Here is a 13,203-nt window from a genome sequence, read left to right as displayed (position 1 = left end):
GTCATTATTGAGTATTTACTCAACTCTCGTCGTGAACTATTGCACCTTCTGCTGTGCATGACGTGCTCATACCTGATTCACCTGTGTACCACTGGGAGTGCTATCATCGCTATCTGACATTTTATTATGGCTTAAATTAATACAAAAAAAAAAACATTAAAATTAAAAAAAAAATAAATATATGATGCATTTGTTGGTCAACCTGTTAATTGATGGTCTAACTCATGGTACTCTTTCGCTCTCGCGCTCTCTCTTGCTCTCTCTCTCTCGCTCTATCTCTCTCTCAAACCGATAAATGGAGCATAATCAATTTTATAAGGTAACGCTATCTAATCAATGGTAGCGCTATCTAATAATTACCACATTTTTTAATTGGAGCACAGTTTTTGCTGCAGTAGAAAAAAAGAGTTTGCAACTAACAACTCGAAGGGAACAGAGCCAGCTGTTCCAAATATTCTGAAAATGGAGGTAGGTTTCCAACTTATTCATATATAATGCTATTTCATCGGAGGTATGACGGAATGTCACTTGATTCGTATCTTATAATGTGCAACTTTTGCAGCTTGCCGCTATCGCGTGTGCGCTGCTGCTGGCCATGGGACCATGGGTCAGTGGCGAGGTCAACGATACCATTAGGGATAAGATTGTGCTGCATACGCCGCTGCAGAACTATGAGCAGCCATCGTTGCGCGATTACGAGGACTGCCAGGCGAATCGACAGAGCTGCATGGATACCTGTGCCGGGCGGGACAAGTGCGAGTCGGAGTGTCCTCTCTGCCCGGAGCTTACGGATGAGCCGCTGCTGGTGCAGGGTGTTAACGATACCAGCTACGTGGCACCGGCACAGCCGGCCCTGAACACCACGAATATCATAAGGCTGACAAACGAGATTAACAATATTATCAAAACCAAAATTCAGGGCCGCAACGAGGTGAATGTCAAGGTGCATCAGAATGTCTCCCAGGTGGGCGGCCGCTTTGGTCTGGGCTACAATGAGCAGGGCTCCTGCTGTTATGTGGTGCGCCGAGAGCGAGTCTGCGAGCACAAGGAGCACTGCAGGGAGCACTCGCGTCATCGGGTTTGTGGCGAGCGTTGCCAAGCGCGAGTAATGCACGCGAAGCGTGTGGTCATCTGCGAGAAGGATCAGCCAGATGTGTGCCAGGAGACCGTGGAGTATGTTCCGGTTCACCGACGCAAGTCCAAGCCACGAAAGCAAGCCCGAACTCGTAGCCCAACCCGATCCCAATCGCAATCCCAAGCTCCACGCTGTTATAACTTGAGCGCTTGGCCCTATGTTGCCTGTGGCCAGGATCCGAACAGCATTCGTTTGAAACGCAGCAGCTGCCAAAACTGCTTGCAACTGAACTATGGCTACATCTTGCAGAACGGGCTGCCAGCCGGTTGCTCCGGCTGCTTTGTAAATTACGGGGCCCCATTGATTCCCACGCCGCTTTTGTATGCACCCTATCCATATCTAAACTTCAATAACTATCAGCCGCCACCAATGTACGAGGATCAGGGCCAGTTGCAGGAACCAGAGCAGGAGGAGGAGCAAGAAAAGGACACTGCCCAGGACAAGGAGCTGGACAATGACACCGATACCGACAGCGGTTGGGTGCTGGAATCGGAAAAGTGTGTGGGCGCCGATGGCCAATTGGAAGATTGCAAGAGCGGCGACAATGGTAACGATGTGCCCAAACGTAAGCCTTCGCCTCCAGCCCACTTGGAGGAGGACTCAAAGGACTATGACTACGATCCGGGCTACGATGTGCCCGCCCAGCGTCGACGACGCCGCCAAAGTAATGGCAAGTTTATACGTTCTTTATACAGCCGCCACACTAGCAAATAACCTAGCAAAACTACCTCAGCCACGCAAGGATTTCCAGCTGCACAGCCAACGAGTCCAAACCGCTTTTCAATTTTAAGAAGTTGAAAAAAGTAGAATAAAATACAAGAAAAGAGAACTCCTATTAAAAATTGCATACATGGCGCTAACGTAATAAAACTAAATTTAACACACTTTGTTCAGTCCACATTATTATTGCTTCGGCTGCGATGTATTTTAATCTATGAAGGGAGATTACGCGTTCAAGGGGAAAAATATGTGAGTAAATTTCTAAGACCATGAATCAGGCTGTTCGAATAATTGGACTGATGCATCATTGACTGACTCAGATTCTATTCCCCCTATTTTACTACTTTCATCGATTAAGCAAACAGATAAATGGACTTGACCAAAGACAATATAAACACTAATTAATTTTAATTTTGTTTTTATTTTATTATTTTTTGTTAGAATTATAAAGAAGAACACCGCAAGGAGGCCATTATAATTATAACTAAATATGAGCTTGGAGTCGACTTGAAATGTAATTGTATTTTTTAGCACTATTTTATTTCTTAATTGGAGAATAAAAATAATATTAATTTAATTTAAAGAAATTATGTAAATATTTGCATCGACTAAGAAATACATATTTTCTGCGGAGCCAACCCTAGTACACAAAATGCATTCCTATATATCAACACAAAATTGGGATAGTTCAGGATCTGCGCTAGAAAACTAACAAAATTAATTTCTTGCCAGCTAAAGCCAGAGCAGTCGATCGTAAGTTCTAAACTTTTTCGCTCAATGTACTTCGAAAACGAAGTGACGCAAAGCTTTGCGGAAGGCAGACTGGCGACTAACTTCGTAGCTCGTGTCAGCATCAGCGAGCCGCGACTTCGGCATTCGTTCGTCTGGTCTTTGGAGAACAAACAACCTGTCGGCAGGCATGCAGTACGAAGCCTCAAAGGCCAGATGAAAGGCCAGGCCAGAAATTTTACGTCGCATTCAAATGTTTGGGCGTTACTCCTCTTAGTGTTTATATTGTCTTTGGCTTGACCATATCGGGCAAATCGCTTATCTAAGTTTCTGATGATTAACTCAATTTCGTTAAGAGGTGAAGTCATCAAAAAAAGGAACATTTTCTTAACCTGATGACGATTTACGAGAGCACAAAATACACATAAAACTGAGGGTAAAGTGTGCATAAAATACACAATTTATATTTTATATAAAAAATATATAAATTATGTACATATGGTACGAAAAATAATGTAGTTTCTATAGTAAAAAAAAATCATCTGGTCATGATCAGTAATATATATACACAAATATAGTATTCTCCAATATGGCCGTGAAAACTTTCTGCTTCACATTTCAGAAATATTTTTTTCACCAATGTTTCGCCAGTGAAAAAGGTAATCTATTTGAAAATATTTATAAAATCATTCGGAAAAAAAAAACAAAAGATGGAATCGGTTTCCGCCGATCTTGAGGTGGGAATCTTTAAGCTGAAAAATGTACTTTCAAAAATTTTCCACACTGATCACAGAAAATGAGTTTGAAGCCAAATTTCCGCACGTTTGGGTGGAATTTCCAAAATCGCTGGAACACATAATAATGTTTTTAATGGATTGCTTTAAATTGCTTGTGGACCATGGAACAAAACATAAAACTCCACCCTTATAACCTGTCAACCGCATACTTTATCCAAGAGAAATTGAGAAATGAATTAAAAAAAAAAGATTTTTAAAAATAAGCTTGAGGCCAATCGGATGTTAAACAAAAGAGTTTCATACAAACTAATTTTTCTACACCTACGGGTGGAATTTTTCAACACCCCGCTTAATGTGCATATCCTGATATAATTTCCAGTGAAAAGCTTAGCTTCTTACTTTTCACAGTTTGATCACGAACCAGTTAGTGGGTCACTCTTAGTCAGGACAAACTGTTTTATATATGATTGTAACATAGACTTGCTCAACTTTATTATAAACTTTTTACTCGGTTTTTTTATACGTTGCAAAGACCGTTTATAGAACAATATATCCAATCGTTGGTTAATCAATATGAGGCAGTATATTATATGAGGTTACATAATTGAAGGGGACTAGCCTTAAGGGCTTAGCAAATTTTTTCATTTCATAGTTCAATATATCATTTGTCATGTATATATATATATATATATATATATATTTTATATATTTATATATATATAAATATATAAAATATATATATATATATATATTATATATATATATATATTTTATATATTTATATATATTTAATCTAATTTCAACAAAGTGCACACCCATGTTGGTGGATAGGGTCGACAGATACGCGGGCTCTTGACCGTGCAACAATCCGTCGCTGGCTGTGGGGTCACACTGGCTGACGTTGAGGTCGAAACTGTTAATTTCGTTGGTGGCTTCGCTTTGTCATAGCTGATATCCTCGTTCGGATCGTAGGGCCTAATGGTCTGGTACTCCACACGATTCACGTTCTCTGTCACCGTCTGATACTCATGCTTGTTCTTGATCACGTTATCTATCTCGAGTATGGTTGTCAAATAGCCTGGCGGCTGGCAGCGCTTGCCGCGCCACACCGTGCCCGCGGGACAGGCGGGCATAAGACAACGACCTGCATGGTATTCGCCCTGTGAGCAGATTATCTTGCGGCACTGTGCCTCAAAGAATATCGAGCCAGGTGGACAGCGGGCTTGTTCAGCAGGTTCAGGCACAGGCGGAGGTTCAAAGGTAGGTTCCTCGGTAGTGGTGGGTTCTTCTGTGGGCTCCTCGGTAGTTGTGGGTTCTTCTGTGGGTTCCTCGCTAGTGGTGGGCTCCTCTGTGGTAGTGGTGGTGGTGGTGGTGGTTGTTGTGGTTGTTGTGTTCGTAGTCGTGCTTGTAGGAGTGGGTGCATTTGGACAAGGTTCCGGGTTTATCAAATAGCACTTGCCGTCGGTATGCATAAAGTATTCTTAACCAAATTGTTGATATTTGTATAAGCTTTAAAATCGAATACAATTTTTACTGACCTTGCGGACACAAGCTCGGAGCAGGTGGGCGCTGGGTTGGGCCCGTGGTTGTGGGTGTCGGGGTTGTGGGTGTGGGTGCGTAGGGGCAAGGCTTCGGGTTTATCGAATAGCACATGCCATCCGTATGCATAAAGTAACCTAATCCGAATTATTGTTAAAATAAATAGCTTTCCAATCAATTGGATATTCAACTTACCTTCCTGACACAAGCTCTTCCTATAGCACAGGCCATTGACGAGCTCATAACCTTGTGGACACTATAAAGATTTCATTCATTATCTGTCGAATTGTGCAATCGACGCCGTATTACCTCTCCATTAGTATCTTGATAACCTTCCACGGCACACACAGATGAGCATATTACGCAGAATATCGACACTATCGCCCAGTTCGAAGTCAACATTTTCCCATGCGGCTTCAGGCGATGTTCTAACAACTAAGCTCGAACGGCAACTAATCGATTGCAGCTCACGAAAATTGTTTTGTGGCGCTTAAAACATAATTGCCCCGTCCTGATAACCTCTGCTGGAAAGCTGCACGTGTTAGGTGAAATGCGCCATTTTGAACGTTTGGCCAAGCCACAAACACAGCTCACAGATCATTTCTAATCGGTATGCTCGTCTATCAAGTGCTACTTCTACCTTGCGCTCTGCTGGCTCTTCATCTAGCCAGCGCCCGTGCCCAATGCCCCCAGAGCTCGGTTGCCGTGAACGCTCCGTGCGGGCAAGCAGCGATTTCTTGTAACGTGCCCTACGTTCCTCAGAATGGGGCTTGTGTGCTGCCTTTTCCGACTCCAAGTGGATGCGGTGAGTGATTATTTATTAGGTTCGCACAATATATATATATTCATATATATGTTTTATCATTATTCAGGTTCAGGCCAAGTCTGCGCAAACGGAGTTGTGGTACACGTTTTTCCGTCAGGGTTTACTAACGCACAATCCGTAAATTCGCTTTGTCCAAATCAACCAGTTCAGCCCCAACCTGCTCCGTGTCCAAATCAGCCTGTAATTCCCTATCCACCCGCTCAGTCCCAGCCTGCTCCCTGCCCAAATCAGCCTGTAACTCCGTATCCACCCGTTCCACCCGAGACCACAAATAGACCCTACCAGCCTCCTACTACAACAACCAGAGAAACCACAACAACCTGGAAAACGACGACAACCAGAACGACAACGACCACACCGCCGCCAGCTCCGCTGCGTATCTGCCCGAGAGGCACAGTTCTTATAAATGACAACTGCCGTCTGGTATATTGCGGCTCAAAAGTCTACTCAAACGGTCGTTGTGTGGAGCCGCGGTGCCCCAAGGGCACTTACTGGACGGGCCAGAAGTGCGCTCTACCCGAGCCGATTGAGTTGAGTCCCATTAATCTCCAGCGAACGATCATCAACGAGAACTCAAAGAATACGCCCGACTTGGTGCTAAATAATGTGCAGCATTTAACAGTCAATGCCTCGCTTACGCTACCAACGGATTACAGGGATTACGAGGAGGATTCCGAGGAGGAAGTGGAGGAAGCGGAGGAGATACAACCTCCGCCATCAGCTCCAATCAAATGCTGCACTGTGATTGCGCCACGCACCTGCCGCTGTCCGGCGGACAGTAATCGCTGGCAATGCTATAATCAGAGGCAGCAGCTGTGCGGCGACTTCTGTAGCGCGCCTAAGGTAGCGATAAGGCCAGCAAGTGTGAGCACCTGGCATGTCAACGATGCCCAAATGCTCAGCATGCCGCCCAACTGGAATGCCGGCTGTCAAATGCAGAGCAACTGCATGCAAGCCACAGGTGACTGGAATTAACTTTTAGATTTGGATCTCAAAGGGTTTCTTATGGGTTTTCCTTTTGCCATTAACTCTTCTAGAGAGGTATGACTGCAGCGGCTGTGCTTCGGGACAGATGTCCTCCTGTTCCCCCTACTGCTACGACTACCGCTGCAACAGCCCCACCTGTGCCTACTACGATCAAGAACAATTTTGCGATTCGCCGCAATTTGCCGACTCTGTGGGCTGCCGTCCTCAGGATGGCTGGCGTCGATAGGCAATGTGACCAGCTCAGCTTCAATAGGTGCTTTAAATGTTAAAAATAAAAATATGTTTTTTTTTTTACTTTTGTTTTGCAAATTAATAAAATAAAACTTGAATTTTTAAAAATCGCCCTTCTATGCGATTCTCATGAATTCAAGTATGACTTACAGGCTTGTGTTTACTCTCTAGCAGACTTTTCCTCCCCCCTCTCTCGCTTTTGTATGCTCTTCTATTGAAAGTGCAAGTGGTACGTAAATTGTTTGCCGCTGCGTGGGGCCAAATTATTATTGGAAATTGGTAAACAAATATAAGACTTGACGATGATGGATTTGAACCGGTAATTTCGCGCTAGTCAGTCCGACGCTCAAATACCAAAAGCATCATTGTCTGTTAAGCCTGTGCAAACAGGTCAAGCTCATTCAGACCTGGACACAGGTTATCACCTAGCTTTAATTTAGTATAATTAAAAAATATGCTTATGCGAGAATGTGCCAAAGTACATAGACCAAAATAAGTAAGAGCGTATTAAAAGAGTAGCATAATTTGCGAACAGTCATTATTGAGTATTTACTCAACTCTCGTCGTGAACTATTGCACCTTCTGCTGTGCATGACGTGCTCATACCTGATTCACCTGTGTACCACTGGGAGTGCTATCATCGCTATCTGACATTTTATTATGGCTTAAATTAATACAAAAAAAAAAACATTAAAATTAAAAAAAAAATAAATATATGATGCATTTGTTGGTCAACCTGTTAATTGATGGTCTAACTCATGGTACTCTTTCGCTCTCGCGCTCTCTCTTGCTCTCTCTCTCTCGCTCTATCTCTCTCTCAAACCGATAAATGGAGCATAATCAATTTTATAAGGTAACGCTATCTAATCAATGGTAGCGCTATCTAATAATTACCACATTTTTTAATTGGAGCACAGTTTTTGCTGCAGTAGAAAAAAAGAGTTTGCAACTAACAACTCGAAGGGAACAGAGCCAGCTGTTCCAAATATTCTGAAAATGGAGGTAGGTTTCCAACTTATTCATATATAATGCTATTTCATCGGAGGTATGACGGAATGTCACTTGATTCGTATCTTATAATGTGCAACTTTTGCAGCTTGCCGCTATCGCGTGTGCGCTGCTGCTGGCCATGGGACCATGGGTCAGTGGCGAGGTCAACGATACCATTAGGGATAAGATTGTGCTGCATACGCCGCTGCAGAACTATGAGCAGCCATCGTTGCGCGATTACGAGGACTGCCAGGCGAATCGACAGAGCTGCATGGATACCTGTGCCGGGCGGGACAAATGCGAGTCGGAGTGTCCTCTCTGCCCGGAGCTTACGGATGAGCCGCTGCTGGTGCAGGGTGTTAACGATACCAGCTACGTGGCACCGGCACAGCCGGCCCTGAACACCACGAATATCATAAGGCTGACAAACGAGATTAACAATATTATCAAAACCAAAATTCAGGGCCGCAACGAGGTGAATGTCAAGGTGCATCAGAATGTCTCCCAGGTGGGCGGCCGCTTTGGTCTGGGCTACAATGAGCAGGGCTCCTGCTGTTATGTGGTGCGCCGAGAGCGAATCTGCGAGCACAAGGAGCACTGCAGGGAGCACTCGCGCCATCGGGTTTGTGGCGAGCGTTGCCAAGCGCGAGTAATGCACGCGAAGCGTGTGGTCATCTGCGAGAAGTATCAGCCAGATGTGTGCCAGGAGACCGTGGAGTATGTTCCGGTTCACCGACGCAGGTCCAAGCCACGAAAGCAAGCCCGAACTCGAAGCCCAACCCGATCCCAATCGCAATCCCAAGCTCCACGCTGTTATAACTTGAGCGCTTGGCCCTATGTTGCCTGTGGCCAGGATCCGAACAGCATTCGTTTGAAACGCAGCAGCTGCCAAAACTGCTTGCAACTGAACTATGGCTACATCTTGCAGAACGGGCTGCCAGCCGGTTGCACCGGCTGCTTTGTAAATTACGGGGCCCCATTGATTCCCACGCCGCTTTTTTATGCACCCTATCCATATCTAAACTTCAATAACTATCAGCCGCCACCAATGTACGAGGATCAGGGCCAGTTGCAGGAAGCAGAGCAGGAGGAGGAGCAGGAAAAGGACACTGCCCAGGACAAGGAGCTGGACAATGACACCGATACCGACAGCGGTTGGGTGCTGGAATCGGAAAAGTGTGTGGGCGACGATGGCCAATTGGAAGATTGCAAGAGCGGCGACAATGGTAACGATGTGCCCAAACGTAAGCCTTCGCCTCCAGCCCACTTGGAGGAGGACTCAAAGGACTATGACTACGATCCGGGCTACGATGTGCCCGCCCAGCGTCGACGACGCCGCCAAAGTAATGGCAAGTTTATACGTTCTTTATACAGCCGCCACACTAGCAAATAACCTAGCAAAACTACCTCAGCCACGCAAGGATTTCCAGCTGCACAGCCAACGAGTCCAAACCGCTTTTCAATTTTAAGAAGTTGAAAAAAGTAGAATAAAATACAAGAAAAGAGAACTCCTATTAAAAATTGCATACATGGCGCTAACGTAATAAAACTAAATTTAACACACTTTGTTCAGTCCACATTATTATTGCTTCGGCTGCGATGTATTTTAATCTATGAAGGGAGATTACGCGTTCAAGGGGAAAAATATGTGAGTAAATTTCTAAGACCATGAATCAGGCTGTTCGAATAATTGGACTGATGCATCATTGACTGACTCAGATTCTATTCCCCCTATTTTACTACTTTCATCGATTAAGCAAACAGATAAATGGACTTGACCAAAGACAATATAAACACTAATTAATTTTAATTTTGTTTTTATTTTATTATTTTTTGTTAGAATTATAAAGAAGAACACCGCAAGGAGGCCATTATAATTATAACTAAATATGAGCTTGGAGTCGACTTGAAATGTAATTGTATTTTTTAGCACTATTTTATTTCTTAATTGGAGAATAAAAATAATATTAATTTAATTTAAAGAAATTATGTAAATATTTGCATCGACTAAGAAATACATATTTTCTGCGGAGCCAACCTCAGTACACAAAATGCATTCATATATATCAACACAAAATTGGGATAGTTCAGGATCTGCGCTAGAAAACTAACAAAATTAATTTCTTGCCAGCTAAAGCCAGAGCAGTCGATCGTAAGTTCTAAACTTTTTCGCTCAATGTACTTCGAAAACGAAGTGACGCAAAGCTTTGCGGAAGGCAGACTGGCGACTAACTTCGTAGCTCGTGTCAGCATCAGCGAGCCGCGACTTCGGCATTCGTTCGTCTGGTCTTTGGAGAACAAACAACCTGTCGGCAGGCATGCAGTACGAAGCCTCAAAGGCCAGATGAAAGGCCAGGCCAGAAATTTTACGTCGCATTCAAATGTTTGGGCGTTACTCCTCTTAGTGTTTATATTGTCTTTGGCTTGACCATATCGGGCAAATCGCTTATCTAAGTTTCTGATGATTAACTCAATTTCGTTAAGAGGTGAAGTCATCAAAAAAAGGAACATTTTCTTAACCTGATGACGATTTACGAGAGCACAAAATACACATAAAACTGAGGGTAAAGTGTGCATAAAATACACAATTTATATTTTATATAAAAAATATATAAATTATGTACATATGGTACGAAAAATAATGTAGTTTCTATAGTAAAAAAAAATCATCTGGTCATGATCAGTAATATATATACACAAATATAGTATTCTCCAATATGGCCGTGAAAACTTTCTGCTTCACATTTCAGAAATATTTTTTTCACCAATGTTTCGCCAGTGAAAAAGGTAATCTATTTGAAAATATTTATAAAATCATTCGGAAAAAAAAAACAAAAGATGGAATCGGTTTCCGCCGATCTTGAGGTGGGAATCTTTAAGCTGAAAAATGTACTTTCAAAAATTTTCCACACTGATCACAGAAAATGAGTTTGAAGCCAAATTTCCGCACGTTTGGGTGGAATTTCCAAAATCGCTGGAACACATAATAATGTTTTTAATGGATTGCTTTAAATTGCTTGTGGACCATGGAACAAAACATAAAACTCCACCCTTATAACCTGTCAACCGCATACTTTATCCAAGAGAAATTGAGAAATGAATTAAAAAAAAAAGATTTTTAAAAATAAGCTTGAGGCCAATCGGATGTTAAACAAAAGAGTTTCATACAAACTAATTTTTCTACACCTACGGGTGGAATTTTTCAACACCCCGCTTAATGTGCATATCCTGATATAATTTCCAGTGAAAAGCTTAGCTTCTTACTTTTCACAGTTTGATCACGAACCAGTTAGTGGGTCACTCTTAGTCAGGACAAACTGTTTTATATATGATTGTAACATAGACTTGCTCAACTTTATTATAAACTTTTTACTCGGTTTTTTTATACGTTGCAAAGACCGTTTATAGAACAATATATCCAATCGTTGGTTAATCAATATGAGGCAGTATATTATATGAGGTTACATAATTGAAGGGGACTAGCCTTAAGGGCTTAGCAAATTTTTTCATTTCATAGTTCAATATATCATTTGTCATGTATATATATATATATATATATATATATTTTATATATTTATATATATATAAATATATAAAATATATATATATATATATAGTGACATATCCATAGTCGCACCCACCCTTTAACATATCTTAGCACATAAGCATAAGCACAATTATAAACATTTCTAATATTGTAAACAAAGAGCCTGGTGATAACATCGACATTGGTCAAGATCAAACTGTCCCCCTTTGGTAGACATAAACAATTCACCCTAAATATCACGCCACTGTCAATGTTCCCATCAGAGTACTATCCCACGCATAATTGCTGACGCAGCTCAAACTTCACTCAATTTTGACTCAAACTCTCTCAAAGCGAAGTTTGCTAAGCGACCGCAACAGTTAGATAAATCAGTTCATATTCGGGAAGCAAATCTGAATGTACTCAACAAAAGTAGCCGTTAAGTGAAAATAATAAATTGAAATATATTTTTTTATAGTAACCTAACGTGTAAAACTTAATTGGCGCAGCCGGTAGGATACGTCGGGAAAAATTAAAGATCGCTAAAGGATAATTAATTCCCAGATCTAACGCACAATCGCGACCGAAAGTGTTGTCGGAGTGTAATAAAAATTTTCTCGAATACGTATCCGCACAAGAACCTTCGGGTCATTAGTAGCTTAATAATATTGACCCTTTGGGCAATAAAGCTACTACAGTTAATAACGACTGGCTTTGCATATCGTTTGATCCCTGCAATACGTTATTACTGAGTCTTTTTAAGACACACACACAAAAAAAAAAAAAAAACATTTACACAATAATCCATCACAAACTTTAACTTAAAATAAAAGTGCAAAATCAAAGAACAATAAAGTTCAAACCTACAAACTCAAAACTATTCAAAAAAAAGTGTATTACACCAAGATGACAATGGAATTATCAGAACAACACCTCAACCAGGCCCTTTCACAACTTAGACAGGTGCCAAGCTTTGACGGATCAACGGATCAACTAAACGCCTTCATTAAAAGGATAGATTACATCCTACACCTGTATCCAACCCGAGATGTTAGACAACATAGCATCTTATACGGAGCCATCGAATTGCAAGTCACAGGAGATGCTCAGAGAATATCACAAAGGACAGCAGCCAACACTTGGCAGGAGCTGAGAAACGCATTGATTGAAGAATACAAAGTGCAGACACCATTTGAAGAACTCCTTCGACGCTTATACAACACGAATTACCAAGGAAACGTCCGTAAGTTCATCGAGGAGCTCGAGAATAAATCTTTTGTTATATTAAATAAGTTAGCACTAGAAAATATACCTAGCAATACAACCCTTTATACAAATGCTATGAATAACACAATCAAAGATGTTATTACAAAAAAATTACCAGATAGGCTTTTCATGATGTTAGCCAGACACGACATTACGTCGACACAAAAACTAAAGCAAGTAGCTCAAAGAGAGGGATTATATGAAAATAGCTTTACTGAAAAACCTAAAAATAATAATGTTCAGGGAAATCCAAATAACAATCGTAGGAACATGGGAAATTATCAGCAAAATGCTAACCCAACCACCATTTCAAGTGGTTATTCCAACACAAATCAGAGTTATCACGCACAAAATAAACAGCACAATAAGTCCGAAGACAATCAGAAAGCTCACCACGAGTTCCAACAGAAATTAAGTCAAGGTAGATACCAAAATCCCTTAAACTACCAAAATCAGTCCCATTCACGCTTGAATGCACCAAACCCTCCGACTAAACGTCAAAGAGATAGTAACAGTG

At 41.8% G+C, this 13,203-nt stretch overlaps 4 protein-coding genes across 4 annotated transcripts; 3 read left to right on the top strand and 1 right to left on the bottom strand.

The window, feature by feature from the left end:
• Nucleotides 1–387: 387 nt before the first annotated feature.
• Nucleotides 388–2,019, top strand: LOC6629540 (uncharacterized). Its single transcript, XM_002053632.4, has 2 exons — nt 388–468; nt 563–2,019. The coding sequence occupies exons 1-2, from the start codon at nt 463–465 to the stop codon at nt 1,847–1,849; spliced, it is 1,293 nt and encodes a 430-aa protein (XP_002053668.2). The 5' UTR covers nt 388–462; the 3' UTR covers nt 1,850–2,019.
• Nucleotides 2,020–4,094: 2,075 nt separating this feature from the next.
• On the bottom strand, nt 4,095–5,324 carry LOC116649754 (eukaryotic translation initiation factor 4 gamma-like). Its single transcript, XM_032437841.2, has 4 exons — nt 5,170–5,324; nt 5,056–5,116; nt 4,860–4,997; nt 4,095–4,801 (listed from the first exon to the last, which is right to left on the bottom strand). Exons 1-4 carry the CDS (start codon nt 5,260–5,262, stop codon nt 4,110–4,112), a joined length of 984 nt encoding a protein of 327 aa, XP_032293732.1. The 5' UTR covers nt 5,263–5,324; the 3' UTR covers nt 4,095–4,109.
• Nucleotides 5,325–5,457: 133 nt separating this feature from the next.
• Nucleotides 5,458–7,012, top strand: LOC26530489 (uncharacterized). Its single transcript, XM_032437836.2, has 3 exons — nt 5,458–5,665; nt 5,733–6,647; nt 6,724–7,012. The coding sequence occupies exons 1-3, from the start codon at nt 5,473–5,475 to the stop codon at nt 6,897–6,899; spliced, it is 1,284 nt and encodes a 427-aa protein (XP_032293727.1). The 5' UTR covers nt 5,458–5,472; the 3' UTR covers nt 6,900–7,012.
• Nucleotides 7,013–7,791: 779 nt separating this feature from the next.
• On the top strand, nt 7,792–9,457 carry LOC116651462 (uncharacterized). The gene is made up of 2 exons (XM_032437832.2): nt 7,792–7,906; nt 8,001–9,457. Exons 1-2 carry the CDS (start codon nt 7,901–7,903, stop codon nt 9,285–9,287), a joined length of 1,293 nt encoding a protein of 430 aa, XP_032293723.1. The 5' UTR covers nt 7,792–7,900; the 3' UTR covers nt 9,288–9,457.
• The last annotated feature ends 3,746 nt before the right edge of the window (nt 9,458–13,203 follow it).

The sequence above is a fragment of the Drosophila virilis genome, chromosome 2 (assembly GCF_030788295.1).
Source record: "Drosophila virilis strain 15010-1051.87 chromosome 2, Dvir_AGI_RSII-ME, whole genome shotgun sequence".
NCBI lineage: Eukaryota > Metazoa > Arthropoda > Insecta > Diptera > Drosophilidae > Drosophila > Drosophila virilis.
The sequence above is the reverse complement of the archived record's forward strand: the minus strand, read 5'-3'. Positions and strand labels throughout refer to the sequence as shown.

Coding starts and splice junctions, on each gene's coding strand:
- LOC116649754 (XM_032437841.2), bottom strand. CDS start 5,262: ATGTTGACTTCGAACTGGGCGATAGTGTCGATATTCTGCGTAATATGC. Junction 5,117..5,169: donor ATCAAGATACTAATGGAGAG/GTAATACGGCGT, acceptor AAATCTTTATAG/TGTCCACAAGGTTATGAGCT. Junction 4,998..5,055: donor GAAGAGCTTGTGTCAGGAAG/GTAAGTTGAATA, acceptor AATTCGGATTAG/GTTACTTTATGCATACGGAT.
- LOC26530489 (XM_032437836.2), top strand. CDS start 5,473: ATGCTCGTCTATCAAGTGCTACTTCTACCTTGCGCTCTGCTGGCTCTT. Junction 5,666..5,732: donor TCCGACTCCAAGTGGATGCG/GTGAGTGATTAT, acceptor ATCATTATTCAG/GTTCAGGCCAAGTCTGCGCA. Junction 6,648..6,723: donor CAACTGCATGCAAGCCACAG/GTGACTGGAATT, acceptor TAACTCTTCTAG/AGAGGTATGACTGCAGCGGC.